The 15466-nt window shown below is 44.5% G+C and overlaps 1 protein-coding gene across 1 annotated transcript in view; it reads right to left on the bottom strand.

The window, feature by feature from the left end:
- Positions 1–3874: 3874 nt before the first annotated feature.
- Positions 3875–15466, bottom strand: part of LOC129707304 (deoxynucleoside triphosphate triphosphohydrolase SAMHD1-like) — a 30566-nt gene continuing 18974 nt past the window's right edge. Inside the window, exons 12-16 of the mRNA XM_055652241.1 lie at positions 14231–14370; positions 13474–13566; positions 11459–11563; positions 10043–10180; positions 3875–8782 (exon numbers count right to left, since the gene is read on the bottom strand). Of these exons, the coding sequence (XP_055508216.1) occupies positions 8633–8782; positions 10043–10180; positions 11459–11563; positions 13474–13566; positions 14231–14370 (626 nt within the window). The 3' untranslated portion in view covers positions 3875–8632. The remainder of the gene's footprint in view (positions 8783–10042; positions 10181–11458; positions 11564–13473; positions 13567–14230; positions 14371–15466) is intronic.

Below are 15466 nucleotides of genomic sequence, written 5' to 3'. Positions count from 1 at the left end.
ATAACGTAGGAAACTTAGAATTTACTTTTTTTAAACATTTGAATAGTCAGATAATTAAGATCCAGTAAGTTTTAAGTGAAAATAGGCAGTATTCTGGAGATGTTGCACCAGCTCCCTCCAGTGTTCAAAAGTTGATCTGCACTGTATTTAATCAGAACTTTAAAACTCCGATCATCCGGCACGTCATGGATCTTGGTGGAATTTCTGGACCAGAGGACATTATTTCCATCAATACCTCAACACTCTTCTGATTCATTATTTATTTTACACAGAATGGTGATGCAACCCTTTATGTTTTTGGGCAGCACGGTGCCTCAGCTGTAGATTTGCTGCCTCACAGTGCCAGAGACCCCCAGGTTCAATCCTGACCATTGGTGTTGTCTGCGGAGTTTGTACGTTCTCCCTGTGACCCCGTGGGTTTTCTCCGGGGGCTCCCGTTTCCTCCCACACTCCAAAGGTGTACAGGTCTGTAGGTTAATTGGCTTTGGTAAAAATTGTAAATTGTCGCTTGAGTGCAGGATAGTGCTAGTGTTTGGGGTGATCGCTGGTCGACGGGGTAGGCTGAAAGGCCTGTTTCATGCTATCCCTGAGGGAGCGGGAGAGGGGAAGGGGGAGGGGGATAGGGAGAGGCAAAGAGAAAGACACAGACATTCGGACAGGGAGAGAGAGAGGCTGGGACGGAGATAGATAGCAGATCGCTGGAGTTTTAATGTCGCTGCTGCCATTGTGTAAATGCACTTCTCTAGTAATTTTTATTCATTTGCTTAAAACAGGGGTTCCAGGGGTTACAAATGACTTGACCTACGAAAATCCAACTTTACACAAATACTCCCAAATATTCGTAAAACATTTTTCAAGCAAGTAATGATAATAATGTTTCATGCTATTCATTAATTATTGGATATAATATATAATTCCACTAGTTTACTTAAGAATAGTCACAATTATTGGAGGAACTCAGCAAGTCAGGCAGACATCTATGGAAGGAAACAGGCAGTCAGCATTTTAGGTCAGGACCTTTTCCAGTTATTAGAAGTTATCCCAGCACTTTGATTTTTTGCTCAGAATTCCAAGAGAGGATGGTTTAAGCAGGTAATACAATTTCCGATGATTTAAAGACCTAAGGATGAAATATCTGATGAGGTTCCTTCTCTGTCTAGTTTAGAGAAGTAACATGGAAACAGGCCCTTCACCCCACCGAGTCCACTCCAGCCATTGATCTCACATCATGCACCATTGCTTGGTTTGGGAGCAGCTCCATCCAAGATCGCAAGAAATTGCACAGAATGATGAACTTAGCCCAGACCATCACACAAAGCAACCTTCCCTCCATTGATTCCATTTGGTACAAAGTTAAAAACATCGTTATATAGAACATAGAACAGTGCTGGCAGGATGTATGAATGGCTTTATTAAACAAATGCGTACTTTCCAATGTATAAAACAACTCTCGTGTTTATAATCACACTGTAGACAAATATTACAACTGAACAGTCAAGAAAGGTTACATAATGGGACCAGGAGCAGGACATCCAGGTCCTGTCGTAGGAAGACAAAAAAAGAGCCTGCAGATGCTGGAATCTGGAATATTAAACATAACATTGGAAGTTATGTTTGGTCTGAAGAAGGGTTCAGACCTAAGACGTCACCTTTTCCTTTACTCCAGAGGTGCTGCCTGATCCGCTGGGTTACTCCAGCACTTTGTGCCTATCTTTTGTATAAACCAGGATCTGCAGTTCCTTCATACACATAACTTTGGAAGTACTCAGATGGTCAAGACGCATCCATGGAGGCAAAAGATTTCAAGTTGGCATTTCCGAATGAGTCCTTGCACATTTGTCTCCACAGATGCTTCCTTCAGCAATTGCTTTCTTGCTCCAGATTATGGCATTTTGGACAGGCACAGTGCCCTCCATAATGTTTTGGACAAAGACCCATCATTTATTTATTTACCTCTGCACCCACAATTTTGAGATTTGTAATTTAAAAAAATCACATGTGGTTAAAGTGCTTTGTCAGATTTTATTAAAGGGTATTTTTTATACATTTTGGTTTCACCATGTAGAAATTATAGCTGTGTTTATACATAGTCCCCCCCCCCATTCCATTTCAGGGCAAACCATAATATTTGGGCCACATGGTTTCACAGGCATTTGTAATTGCTCAGGTGTGTTCAATTGCCTTCCTTAATGCAGGTATAAGAGAGCTCTCAGCACCTAGTCTTTCCTCCAGTCTTTCCATCACTTTTGGAAACTTTTATTGCTGTTTATCAACACGAGGACCAAAGTTGTGCCAATGAAAGTCAAAGAAGCCATTATGAGACTGAGAAACAATAATAAAACTGATAGAGACATCAGCCGAACATTAGGCTTACCAAAATCAACTGTTTGGAACATCATTACGAAGAAAGAGAACACTGGTGAGCTGACTAATCGCAAAGGGACTGGCAGGCCAAGGAAGATCTCCACAGCTGATGACAGAAGAATTCTCTGAATAATAACGAAAAATCCCCAAACGCTCTTCAGGAGTCAGGTGCGGATTTGCCAATGACCACTGTCCGCAGAAGACTTCATGAACATAAATTCAGAGGCTACACTGCAAGATGCAAACCACTGGTTAGCTGCAAAAATAGGATGGCCAGGTTACAGTTTGCCAAGAAGTACTTAAAGGAGCAACCACAGTTCTGGAAAAAGGTCTTGTGGACAGATGAGACAAAGATTAACATATCAGAGTGATGGCAAGAGCAAAATATGGAGGAGAGAAGGAACTGCCTAAGATCCAAAGCATACCACCTCATCTGTGAAGTATGGTGGTGGGGCTGTTATGGCCTGGGCATGTATGGCTGCTGAAGGTACTGACTCACTTATCTTCATTGATGATACAACTGCTGATGGTAGTAGGATGATGAATTCTGAAGTGTATAGACACGTCCTATCTGCTTGTTCAAACAAATGCCTCAAAACTCATTGGCCAGCGGTTCATTCTACAACAAGACAATGATCCTAAACATACTGCTAAAGCACCAAAGGAGTTTTTCAAAGCTAAAAAATTATCAATTCTTGAGTGGCCGTAAATCACCCGATCTGAACCCAATTGAGAATCCTTTTATATGCTGAAAAAGTAAGCTGAAGGGGACTAGCCCCCAAAACAAGCATAAGCTAAAGATGGTTGCAATACAGGCCTGGCAGAGCATCACCAGAGAAGACACCCAGCAACTGGTGATGTCCATGAATCACAGATTCAAGCAGTCATTGAGTGTAAAGGATATGCTACAAAATATTAAACATGACTACTTTCATTTACATGACATTGCTGTGTCCCAAACATTAAATGGTGCCCTGAAATGGGAGGACGATGTATAAACACTGCTGTAATTTCTACATGGTGGAACAAAAATGTTTAAAAATGGCCTTCATTAAAATCTGACAATGTGCACTTTAACCACATGTGATTTTTTTAAATTATAAATCTCAAATTGTGGAGTACAGAGGCAAATAAATAAATGATAGGTCTTTGGCCCAAACATTATTGAAGGCACTGTACATGGAATTAATTCAAAGTGCAGGAGTAACTCAGCAGGTCAAGCAGCATCTCTGGTGAACATGAATTGGTGACATGTTGGGTCAGGATCCTTCTTCAGACTGAGTCTAAAGGAGAGTCACGATCCGAAACGTCAACTCTCCATTCCCTCCACAGATGCTGCCCGACGCACTGAGTTCCTCCAGCACTTTGTGTTTTTCTCAAGATTCCAGCATCTGCAGTTCCCGGTGTCTCCACATATTACACATTTCCACACACACCCATTGTGGTCTTTCTTTGAGCTACAGTTGGCTTCAAACGATAACAAACGGAAATTACTTGCTGAACGATACAAAGGATTTTAAGCCACTTTAATGTGTCAGAATTGTGTTTTTCACAACAATGCATTTGCTCATACAAGTTTTTAACTGATTGAAATGTTAACCTAAATGGAGACATTATTCACTATTCTGACAACTGGAATCGTAGTAAGTTAGCACTTACAAACCGAAAAGTCTCCTGAACAAATAAGCCATCATCTTGACCAGACACCAATTGACAAATATGAGCACATGCTTTGATTCTGATCTTAACACAACTTGCTTAACTGCAGATTAAACTGACCTCGTCTCAGCATCAAAGCTGCAGTCAACGTAGACCATCATTGCATAATTACAACTGAAAACCATCCGAAGGCTAATTTAAACCATGATTACAGCAAAATGTTTGAAAGTGCCGACAGGATATGTTTTTTCCCCCCACAATATTACGCAAGGCATGGAATAAGATTTGGGATTTCGCGTCTACGGTGGAGTGAGAATGTGGGGAAAAACAACACAAAGTGAACAAATTGTTTGCAGTTGAAACTTCCACTGAATTTTGATAAGCGCCACTCAAAAATTATGTTGTAAACAGAATGGAGATTTATACACATAATACCAGAAGAGAGTTATCATTGAAGGATAGCACTCTTCCCAGAAAAAAAAAACAGATGAGCCATTTGCTAATACTACTTTTTAAAAGTATAAAAAGTATATAAAATTATGGGAGGCCCAGATAAGGTTGAAAGTCAAACCTTTTTCCCCCCAGTGTGGAAACCTGGGAGGCACAGTAGCAAAGCTGCTGCCTCACAGTGCCAGAGACGCGGGTTTGATCCTGGCTATTGGTGCACTGTGTGGGCATTACACTGTGGTTGTGTGGGTTTCCTCCCACATTCCAAAGACGAGCAGATCCGTTGGTTAATTGGCTTTTGCAAGATATTAAATTGTCCCTCGTGTGTTGTATAGTATTAGTATAGGCGGGTGATCACTGGTCAGTGCAGGCTCGGTGGGCCGAAGGGCCTGTTTCCACACAGCACAGAAAGGAAAAGAAACGTCAAAGATTACCTGTTCACGTTAGTTCTATGTTATGTCTCAAGAAGGGTTTTGGCCCGAAGCGTTGTTGATTTCCTTCGCTCCATAGATGCTGCTGCACCCGCTGAGTTTTCCATGATTTTTGTCCACTTGGTTCTATGTTATCTCACCTTCTTATCCATTCAGGGCAATTTTACAGAGGACCAATTAACCTGCTCGTCTTTGGGATGTGGGAGAAAACTGGAGCACCTGGAGGAAGCCCACGTGGTCCCAGGGAGAACAAGCAAACTCCACATAGACAGCACCCAAGGTCAGGGTCGAACCTGGGTCTCTGGCGTTGTGAGGCAGCAGCTCCACCAACTGCACTATGGCAACTGTCATAAGCTTCCAAATCAATAGGTTGCAGATTGATAAAGTGGAGTCTGGTACCTATTGCAACTCAAGAAAAATGCTTTAAAGTCCTTGATCTTGTTACTCATAGTATTTCTCCCATGCCTTTAAATCAAGACCTGAAATAATGCAATGAACTGTAAGCATTTTGTTTTATTCCCCAATCAAACCTGTAGATACTGAAAGGTTCGATATATTCATCAGATTGAGTCAAAATTCTTGATAGTGCTTTGCCTTGCTACAGTGATATTTTATCTTGCCTAGAACCTTTAAGCCATGACATGATCAGAATCTCTGTGTGATGCTTCTACACCCGTCTTCTTGAAGTACAGGTCCACCACCAATTTTCCAACAACTGATGGTCCAGTGCCTCCTTTAAACCGGACAAAAATACGAGAATGGACTTGAAAACCCCGCCTGGAAATTTCTCCGAAGATTTGGTGCCTGGGCCAGGTCAGACCAGGCGGCCGATCTCGACCTCATCTGGACTGGCACGGCCGATCGGAGAGTCGAATTTGCCCCCTAGAAATCAAGGTGCTGGAGTAACTCAGCAGGTCAGGCAGCAACTCTGGAGAATATGAATAGGTGATGTTTTCAGTTTGGACCCTCCTTCAGTTTGAAGAAGGGTCCCGACCCAAAACATTGTCTATCAATGTTCCCCAGAGATGTTGCCTGAAACGCCGAGTTACTCCAGCACTTTGTGTTCTACTTAAGATCCCAGCATATGCAGTTCCCTGTCTCTCTGACTTCTTAAAGTATTCTACTCACGCCAAAAGTAACACATAGTTTAGTTTAGATTTTCGTGGTACACCATGGAAACAGGCCCTTTATCCCACCGAGTCCATGCTGATCATCCATCAGCTGTTCACGCTAGTTCTGTTGTCCAACTTTCTCAGCCTCTCCCTGTACACCAGCACCAATTTACAGAGGGTCAATTAACCCGCAAATCTTGGGGATGTGGGAAGAAACTGGAGCACCATCCGTAAAGCCACACGTTCACAAGGAGAACGTGCAAACTCCACCCAGACAGCACCCGAGGTCGGGCTCGAACCCAGCTGTGCCACAGTGCCATTATGGTTATTCATAACAGTTGAAAATACATTGTGCAAGTGCGTGCTATTCTTCCTCACAGAAGAAATGCAATTGCATGCGTAAGCAGCTTTCTCTCAATAAATCCTGCACAACTGGGGCCACTTGCACAAGCCGTCAGAGAAATAAACTGTCCTTCAGGTTGTTCATTGATCTCCGATTAAAACTCTTATCCCAAGTCCAAAAGTCAAACATTGACTGTCAATCCTATAAATCTTGTCTGATTGTTCCTCCGACAACACCACACCCTTTAAATTCACCTGAAAATAATTTAGTTTACGGACTACAGTCTCTCATCAATTGAGAATTCTTCGTAAATGCAAGCCGCTATCAACAGAGCAGAAAGTTGTGCCTTTACTCTTCCTATCGGCACAAAATTCACACAAAGTATTTCCAAGGATCGAGTTAGTGGATAAAAATAGGGCACTCTCCAATCCAACAGGGAATGACCTGATTTATTGGAGCAGTTGGCAATTTAGTTTAGAGATACACCGTGAAAACAGGCCCTTCGGCCCATCTAGTCTACGCCAACTGACGCCGAAGGGCCTGTTTCCATGCTGTATGACCCTATCTACAGCTCAGACAGTGGCAAACGTCCAACCTATTTCATCTGGGTTGATCAAAGCACATACAAAAACAAAATGTTTGTGAACATTTGTTGACATGCATCTTGCATTTCAGAAAGCTCATATGATGCATCGTGTCGAGAACCTGTGTCATAGTATAAGGATAAAACACAGGAGGCGGCACAATGGTGCTGCGGTAGAGTTTCTGCCTCACAGCGCAAGTGACCCTGGTTCTATCCTGACTACGGGTGCTGTCTGTACAGAGTTTGTACATTCTCCCTGTGACCGCATGGGTTTCCTCCGGGTGCTCTGGTTTCATAAGTTCAAGGAGCGTTTGGCCACTTGACCCTGTGGCCCATCCACAGAACTAGTGTGAACGGGTGATCGATGGTTAGAGTGAGATCGGTGGGCTGAAGGGCCCATTTCCACATTATTTTAGTTTTGTTTATATTAGAGATACAGCACGGAAACAGGGCCTTCGGCACACTGAGTCTGCGCCAGCCACAATCTCCGTACACCCACACTATCCTTCACACTAGTGATGATTTACAATTTTACCAAAGCCACTCAACCAACAAACTTGTACGTCTTTGGAGTGCGGGAGGAAACCGAAGCATCCGGAAAAAATTCATGCGGTCAAAGGGCGAACGTGCAAACTCCGTGCAGACAGCGCCCGTAGTCAGGATGGAACCCAGGTCGGTCTCTGGTGCTGTATCGCAACAACTCCACCGCTGCGGGGTATCTCCAAGACTAAAACAAAAAGACTAAAAATAAAGTGATGGAGGAACTCAGCAGGTCAGGCAGCATCCGTGGAGGGAATGGACAGATGACAATTCCGGTCGGGATCCATCTTTCGACTGGTCTGTATTTCCTCCAGCACTTTCTGTTTTGCTCAAGATTTTAGCAGCTGCAGTTCGTTGTGTCTCCACATTAAAAGAATAAGCAGGTCCATATTATTTCCATATACTGCAGAAAGACCCATTCATGCCAGCTCTCAACGCAGTCACACACATTTCCCCACTGTTTCCTTTGGCCAATTTCTAATTATTTTGTTATATTCTCGCACATGCCCATTAACCTTCCACAAATCCCCTGCGGCCCATGCACACTTAAGGGCAACGGCCCTTATGAACCTACCAACGAGCACGTGTCTCTGGTGGAACTGCTGTCTCACAACACCAGAGACACGATTTGTTCCTGACCTTGGGTGCTGTCATGTGGAGTCTGCGCATTCTCCCTGTGACCGCGTGGGTTTGCTCTGGTTTTCTCCTGCATTCCAAAGACGTGTGGGTTTGTAGGTTAATTGGCCCACTATACATTGTCCCTGGCGTGTCGGGAGTGGAAGAGAAAGTGGGATAACGTAGAACTAGTGTGAAGAAGGGTCTTGACCCGAAACGTCACCCATCCCTTCTCTCCAGAGATGCTGCCTGTCCCGCTGAGTTACTCCAGCATTTTGTCTACCTTCAATTTAAATCATCATCTGCAGTTCTTTCCTACACACTAGTGTGAAGAGGTCGCCGCGGACTCAGTGGGCCGAAGGGCCTGTTTCCATGCTGTATCTCTAAACTAAACTAGTTAGTTATGGACATACAGATTGCCAAAATCAATTCAACCAAGAACTGGCTGCAATTATGTAACTGGTACAAAAAGAACTGTACATGAATGGACATATTAGGACTGGAGAGAAATGATCCTGGGATTCAGAGAATAATCTTCCTAATCAAAAGCCTTGGCCAAGGACCTGTGACTATTTGCCTGACGTTGAGACTGAAGTTCATCCCAGGGATTAGAGTCGTCGCTGTCACCGTCAGAGTTGTTCCAATCGGGCTTCAGTGGTGTCAGCTCAGGGGCAACTATATCACCGTCCTGTAGGTAGGAAAAAGGACATCACAGTTAACTACTGATCTCAGGGGGAAGGAAAATCATTCAAGAATCAAGTCAAGAGTGTGTTATTATCAGATGTCCAAAAAAGGAAAAAGGAGATTCTTATTTGCAGCAGCACAACTGATAAGTAAACATAGTACATACATTACTCTGTAAAACCCACAATAAACAAAACATTTGACACACACACACATATTTGTGCACATACACACACGCGTATACACATAAATCTGTACACACATATATACATGTACACGCATATTGAATCCTTTATTTGTCATTCACACACACATATACACACACCTATAATATATATAAAGAGAAAACAGACAAATAAACAAACAATAATCGTGCAAAATCAAAAAAAAGAATGCTCCCAAGACGTTCGGAGCCTATTTGGGGGTTGTGGTGTTTAATAGCCGGATGTTGTAGAGAAGCTGCTTCTGAACCTGGACGTTACAGTTTTCAGGATCCTGTACCTTCTCCCCGATGGCAGGAGTGAAAAGAGAGTGTGGCCAGGGTGGTGTGGGTCCCTGACGATGCTGGCTGCCTTTTTAACGCAGCAACTCCTGTAGATTCCTTCGATGGTGGGGAGGTCAGCACCCGTGATGGACTGGGAGGTGTTCACCACTTTTTGCAATCTTCTTTAAACTTTGCGCAGTGAAACACTTCCATGAAAAAGAGAAGCAGCCGGTAGAGCAGCCAGAGTCGTGGGTTCGATACCGACCTCGAGTACTGTGTGTGTGTGTGTGTGTGTGTGTGTGTGTGTGTGTGTGTGTGTGTGTGTGTGTGTGTGTGTGTGTGTGTGTGTGTGTGTGTGTGTGTGTCTGTGTGTGTGTGTGTGGGTTTGTTCGTTCTCCGTGACCGCGTGGGTTTGCTCCGGGTGGTCCGGTTAATTGGCATCTGTAAAAATTGTAAATTGCCCCTAGTGTGTAGGATAGTGCTAGTGTACGGGGTGATCGCTGGTCGGCACAGACTCGGTGGGCTGAATGGCCCGTTTCAGAGTGGTGCTTCTGAAGTCTAGAGTAGATTGTCATTACAGACACAGGTCTCTCTGCTGGATCTTCACCTCTGCACCAACCAAGATCCGTAAAGTGAGCTAAAGGTGGACAAAGCCACAGATTTAGAATCTCACCCAACTACAGCGGGTGAATGTCAGCAGTGATGACCCCAGAGTATAGGACAGGCAAAGAAATAATGTGGAAAGTGTTACACTAGACTGAGGCGCCTTCCCCTCCCTACCCGGGGTTTGGTGAAGTCTCTGTTGATGCACCACTGCACAAATTGTTTCCTGGCGGCCTGCAAACTCTGGTCGTCGCTCTTCTTGCAGTACACCTGGATCAGCTGCTCTGTAAACCTCTCTGGCAGCAGCTGAGATACCTAGAGGGGCAGCAGAGAGAGAAGGTCGGCAACCACAGCTACAAGACCAGAGCCACCATAATCAAAGATTTGTCCCACCCCGGTCATTCCTTCTTCTCCCCTTCCCCCCGGCAGAAGATGGAGAAGCGTGAAAGCGCGCACCACCAGACTCAGGAATAGGTTCTCGCCCTCTTATCAGGCTTCTGAACAGTCCTTGCATAAGCTAGGGTACTGTCCGATTCACCTCTGCCCCGTTGAGGACATTGGACTGATGTGCTACAATGCTGAGAACCAGATTCTGCCCCCTGTAAACCCTGCGGTTCACTTTGTTGTATTTATGTATAGTAGTGATCGGTTTGGATAGCATGCAAAACAAAGCTTTTCACTGTACCTCGATACACATGACAATAATGAACCTAAATCTTCTAGCAATGAGTTATGAACACGGGGCACCAGCGAGTGACTGGATTGACCTGGTGATTGAAGAGGAAATTGGACTCTTGTGTCTTGTGGACATAATGTGGTGAACATGTAGATGAATTTACCCCTGGAATACCCGAATGAGTAAAGGGCGTAACTGTAGTATTTAGGGCGGCACGTTAGAGAAGCAGTAGAGTTACCGCCTTGCAGCGCCAGTGACCCAGGTTCGATCCTGACTACAGGTGCTGTCTGCGTGGAGTTTGTACGTTCTAGATCCCAACTTCTAAACAAATCTAAACTGAAACAAAAACAACAATTGACACCACGTGCAGCGGCACAGTGGTGCGGTGGGTAGAGCCGCTGTCTCACAGCACCAGAGCCCTGGGTTCCATCCTACACTTGACAATAATAAACCTAAACCTAGATAGACTGAGCCTTCAGGAGCAATGGAGCAAGATTTGACTCCGTCAACCAGAATGAAGAGCTGTATCCAAGCCCTGGTCTGGATAGACTCCTGACACCTTAATGGCCTTGTTTGTTCATAAGTCATAGGAGCAGAATTAGGCCATTCGGCCCATCAAGTCTACTCCACCATTCAATCATGGCTGATCTATCTTTCCCTCTAACCCCCATTCTCCTGCCTTCTCCCCATAATCCCGGACGCCTGTACTGATCAAGAATCTATCTATTTCCGCCTTAAAAATATCCATTGACTTGGCCTCCACAGCCTTGGGTGGCAAATAATTCAACATTGGGAAGCAGATCGAAAGACCCAACTTGGATGCCCATCATTGCTCCAACACAAGACACAGTGACAACCGCATCCCTGCTGTCCGTCAGTGGACTAATGAAGGGAGGCAGGCTTACACAGAACGTTACCTGGTCTTTACGGATTTTGATTGTCCGATTGGGGTTATTCTTGCAGTAGAAACGGACCTTGTTAATGGGATCTTTTTCTGCCATCCCGTAGTCCATCTGAACAACCTAGGGAATTTTAATTATAATTATTCTCGCTGGAAAACTGTGCTGCAAACTGGTCCATAAAAAATGGTTCATATTTCTGAGACATCTTTCACAACCTTGGGGCAGCAGAGTGGCGCACAGCGGTAGCTACACTTGCTGCCTCACAGCTCCAGAAACCCACACTCGATCCTGACTGCAGGTGCTGTCTGTACGGAGTTTGTACAATAAGTTCTCCCTGTGACCATGTGGATTTTTTCTGGGTGTCCCCTCACTCCAAGGCCGTACATGTTTGTATGTTAATTTGCTTCAGTAAAATTGTCCCTAGTATGTAGGATAGTGCTAGTGTATGGGGTGATTGTTGGTCGGCACGGACTCTGTGGTGCAAAGGGCCGGTTTCTGTGCTGTATCTCTAAAGTCTAACTCCAGGATGGCTCACAGCCATGATAGAAACATAAAAAATAGGCGCTTCGAGCCTGCACCACCATTCAATATGATCATGGCTGATCATCCAACTCGGTATCCTGTACCTGCCTCCTCTCCATACCCCCTGATCCCTTTAGCCACAAGGGCCACATCTAACTCCCTCTTAAATATAGCCAATGAACTGGCCTCAACTACCTTCCGTGGCAGAGAATTCCACAGATTCACCACTCTCTGTGTGAAAAATGTTTTTCTCATCTCTGTCCTAAAAGATTTCCCCTTTATCCTTAAACTGTGGCCCCTTGTCCTGGACTTCCCCAACATCGGGAACAATCTTCCTGCATCTAGCTATGATAATGCCTAATAACTAAATGATACTAACTAATGCAATTTAATGTTGTAATATAAGCAGAACAGTTGAATTGTGATCTACAGACTAACACGTGAATGTAGTTGGGCCAATGAATACTTTTATGATACCTAGGTTAAATGGGTTCCTGGTTGCACGATTGAAATCTCCTCATTACAAAGTTCTGCTTCTGGTTCCCCCATTAGAGGAAGGATGTGGAGGCTTTGGAGAGGGTGTGACAGAGGTTTATCAGCATGCTGCTCAGATCAGCTATCAGGAAAGGTTTGACAAACTTGGAATGTTGTCTCTGGAGAGACCAGAGGTTGAGGAGGGATCTGATCATTTTGTTTAGTCACGCCACGTCTCCCGATTGAGGTACAGTGAAAAGCTTTATTGTTGCGTGCTAATCAGTCAGTGGAAAGACAATACATGATAGCAATTGAGCCACCCACAGTGTAGAGGTACATGATAAAGTGAATAACATTAATTGCAAGATAATGTCCAATCAAAGATAGTCCGAGGGTCTCCAATGAGGTAGCGTGTACCTCAGTACATCTCTCTGGTTGTTGGTAGGATGGTTCATTTCCCAATAACAGCAAGATTAACCTTAGTAGCAATGGTGGGATTTGAACCCACGCCTTGATAGAAGCTGAATCTTAAATCCAGCACCTTATACTGCTCAACTACCCGATGAGAGAGGCATATGGGAGGATAGGAGAGGCAATCAGAACCCTTTTCCCCTCAGGGTGGAAGTGTTAAAAACTAGAGGGCACAGTTTAACGTGAGAGGGATAAAGTTTAAAGGAGATGTGTGTGGCTAGTTTTTTTTAATATATAGAGTGTAGTGGAACGCATTACCAGGGGTGGTGGTGGAGACAGATACAGCTTGATTGTAATCATGTATAGTCTTTCTATGGACTGGGTAGCACGCAACAACAAACAGGCATTTCACTGTACATTGGTGCACGTGACAATAAAGTAAGTCTAAAGAAGGGTCAGGCACTCGAAACATCACTCATCATTTTTCTCCAGAGGTGCTGCCGTTCCTGCTGAGTTCCTCCAGCACACTGTGTCTATCAAAAGTAAACAATATCCAGCATTGCAATTACCAAGGCCCAATCTGTCAAATGCAGAGAGAACAGTCTTGAACACCCATTACTCACATTCACAATGAAATCTTCTGGACCAAGTTTGACCTCCAGAGACGTCGATGGGGCAACTGCAGCTATTTGATTAGCCAGCTCGTTAAATTCTTCCTGAATAAGACAACACACAGCAAAATGGGGTGAACTAAGACGAGGTTATCCAAGACAAACCAATATCAGCGCCATCCTATTCCTCCACACATCAGAGAGGTAGGTGGTGGTGAGATCGAATCCTCGATTTAGTTTAGTTTTTAGTTTTAGAAATACAATGTGGAAACAGGCCGTTGGGCCCACCGTCCCTTGCCAACCATCGATCGCACGCTCACATTAGTTCCATGTTATCCCACAACCTACACACTAGGGGTAATTTACAGAACTCAATGAACTTGCAATGAACTGCAGACACAAGTTTACACCAAAGATGGAGAAGCTCAGTGGGACAGGCAGCATCTCTGGAGAAATGGAATAGGTGACGTTTCGGGTCGAGACCCTTCTTCAGACTGGGTACAAACCTGCACGTCTTTGGAGTGCGGGAGGAAACCAGAGCACCTGGAAGAAACCCGCGCGGTCACAGGGAGAACGTTAACACTCTGGACAGACAGCACCCATAGTCAGGATTGAACCTGGGTCTCTGGCGCTATGAGGCAGCAACACAATCACAGTGTCACTGTGCCACGTGTTTGGAGGGCTGCAAAGACTGGTGTGGACCATGAACACTAATTGGGTAAAGCACCGATTCACCATCAGTGGTACCGGTAACCCATGTACAATTTACCTGTTCGATCATGGCCTCTGCTGCGGGCTGCGTCTGCCCGATCCACTTGTACAACCTACGGCAAAGCACATTGTTCAGGATTTTTCGTGCCTCCCACAGCTCAGGCTTGGAGGAATACAGGATCTGTTCAAAGATGTTGTCTGTAAAAACAACTATACAAGGTCAAACAAAAAAAACGTGCACATCTACAGTAAACTAAAAGCACACTGAATTTAATATCCAGAAATCTAACACTCATTATTGAGACACAAATAACAAAAGGCCTGGGTAGAGTGGATGTGGAGAGGATGTTTCCACTAGTGGGAGAGTCTAGAATCAGAGGGCACAGCTTTAGAATAAAAGGATGTACTTTTAGAATGGAGATGAGGCAGAAACTCTTCAGTCAAACATGATGGATCTGTGGAATTCATTGCCACAGATAGCTGTGGAGGGCAAGTCATTGGGTATTTTTAAAGCGGAGATTGACAGATTCCCAATAAGCAAGAATGTCAAAGGTTATGGGGAGAAGGCAGGAGAATAGGGTTGAGAGGGAAAGATAGATCAGCCATGATTGAATGGCAGTAAACCTGATGGGCAATACGGCCTAATTCTGCTCCCATGACTTGTGAACTATTATGATCTTCCTCACAATGCAACCTCTGGCAGGCGACAAAACATAAAAACATTCACCTGCCACCAAAAAGAGACACAAAGTGTTGACCGGGAAGCAGACTGAATGAAAACTTCCAAAAAGGGACTTGAATTTATAAATGAATAGCCTTTACTGATAGTATGGAGGCCATTGTTTGGGAACAGCTCCATCCAACAGACCAGGTCAGACCATCACACAAATCAATCTCCCTTCCATTCACTACACCTACATCTCACGCTGCCTTGGCAAGACCACCAGCAGAATCTAGGACCAGTCTCACCCTGGACACTCCCTGCTCTCCCCTCTCCCATCAGGCAAAAGGTACAGATGTTTGAAACGCACACACCTGCAGATTCAGTAAGAGTTTCTTCCCAGACTCTTTGTGTACTGCCTAGGTGATGTCTGCTGTATGATTTTGATAAGTTATAGGAGCAGAATTAGGCCATTCGGCCCATCGTCTACTCCACCAGTCAATCATGGTTGATCTATCTTTCCCTCTCAATCCCATTTTCCTGCCTTCTCCCCATAAGCCCTGACACCCGTACTAATCAAGAATCTATCAATCTCCGCCTTAAAAATGTACATTGACTTGGCCTCCACCACCT

This window comes from Leucoraja erinacea, chromosome 21, assembly GCF_028641065.1.
Source record: "Leucoraja erinacea ecotype New England chromosome 21, Leri_hhj_1, whole genome shotgun sequence".
NCBI lineage: Eukaryota > Metazoa > Chordata > Chondrichthyes > Rajiformes > Rajidae > Leucoraja > Leucoraja erinaceus.
This window is presented reverse-complemented; position numbering and strand designations above follow the sequence as displayed.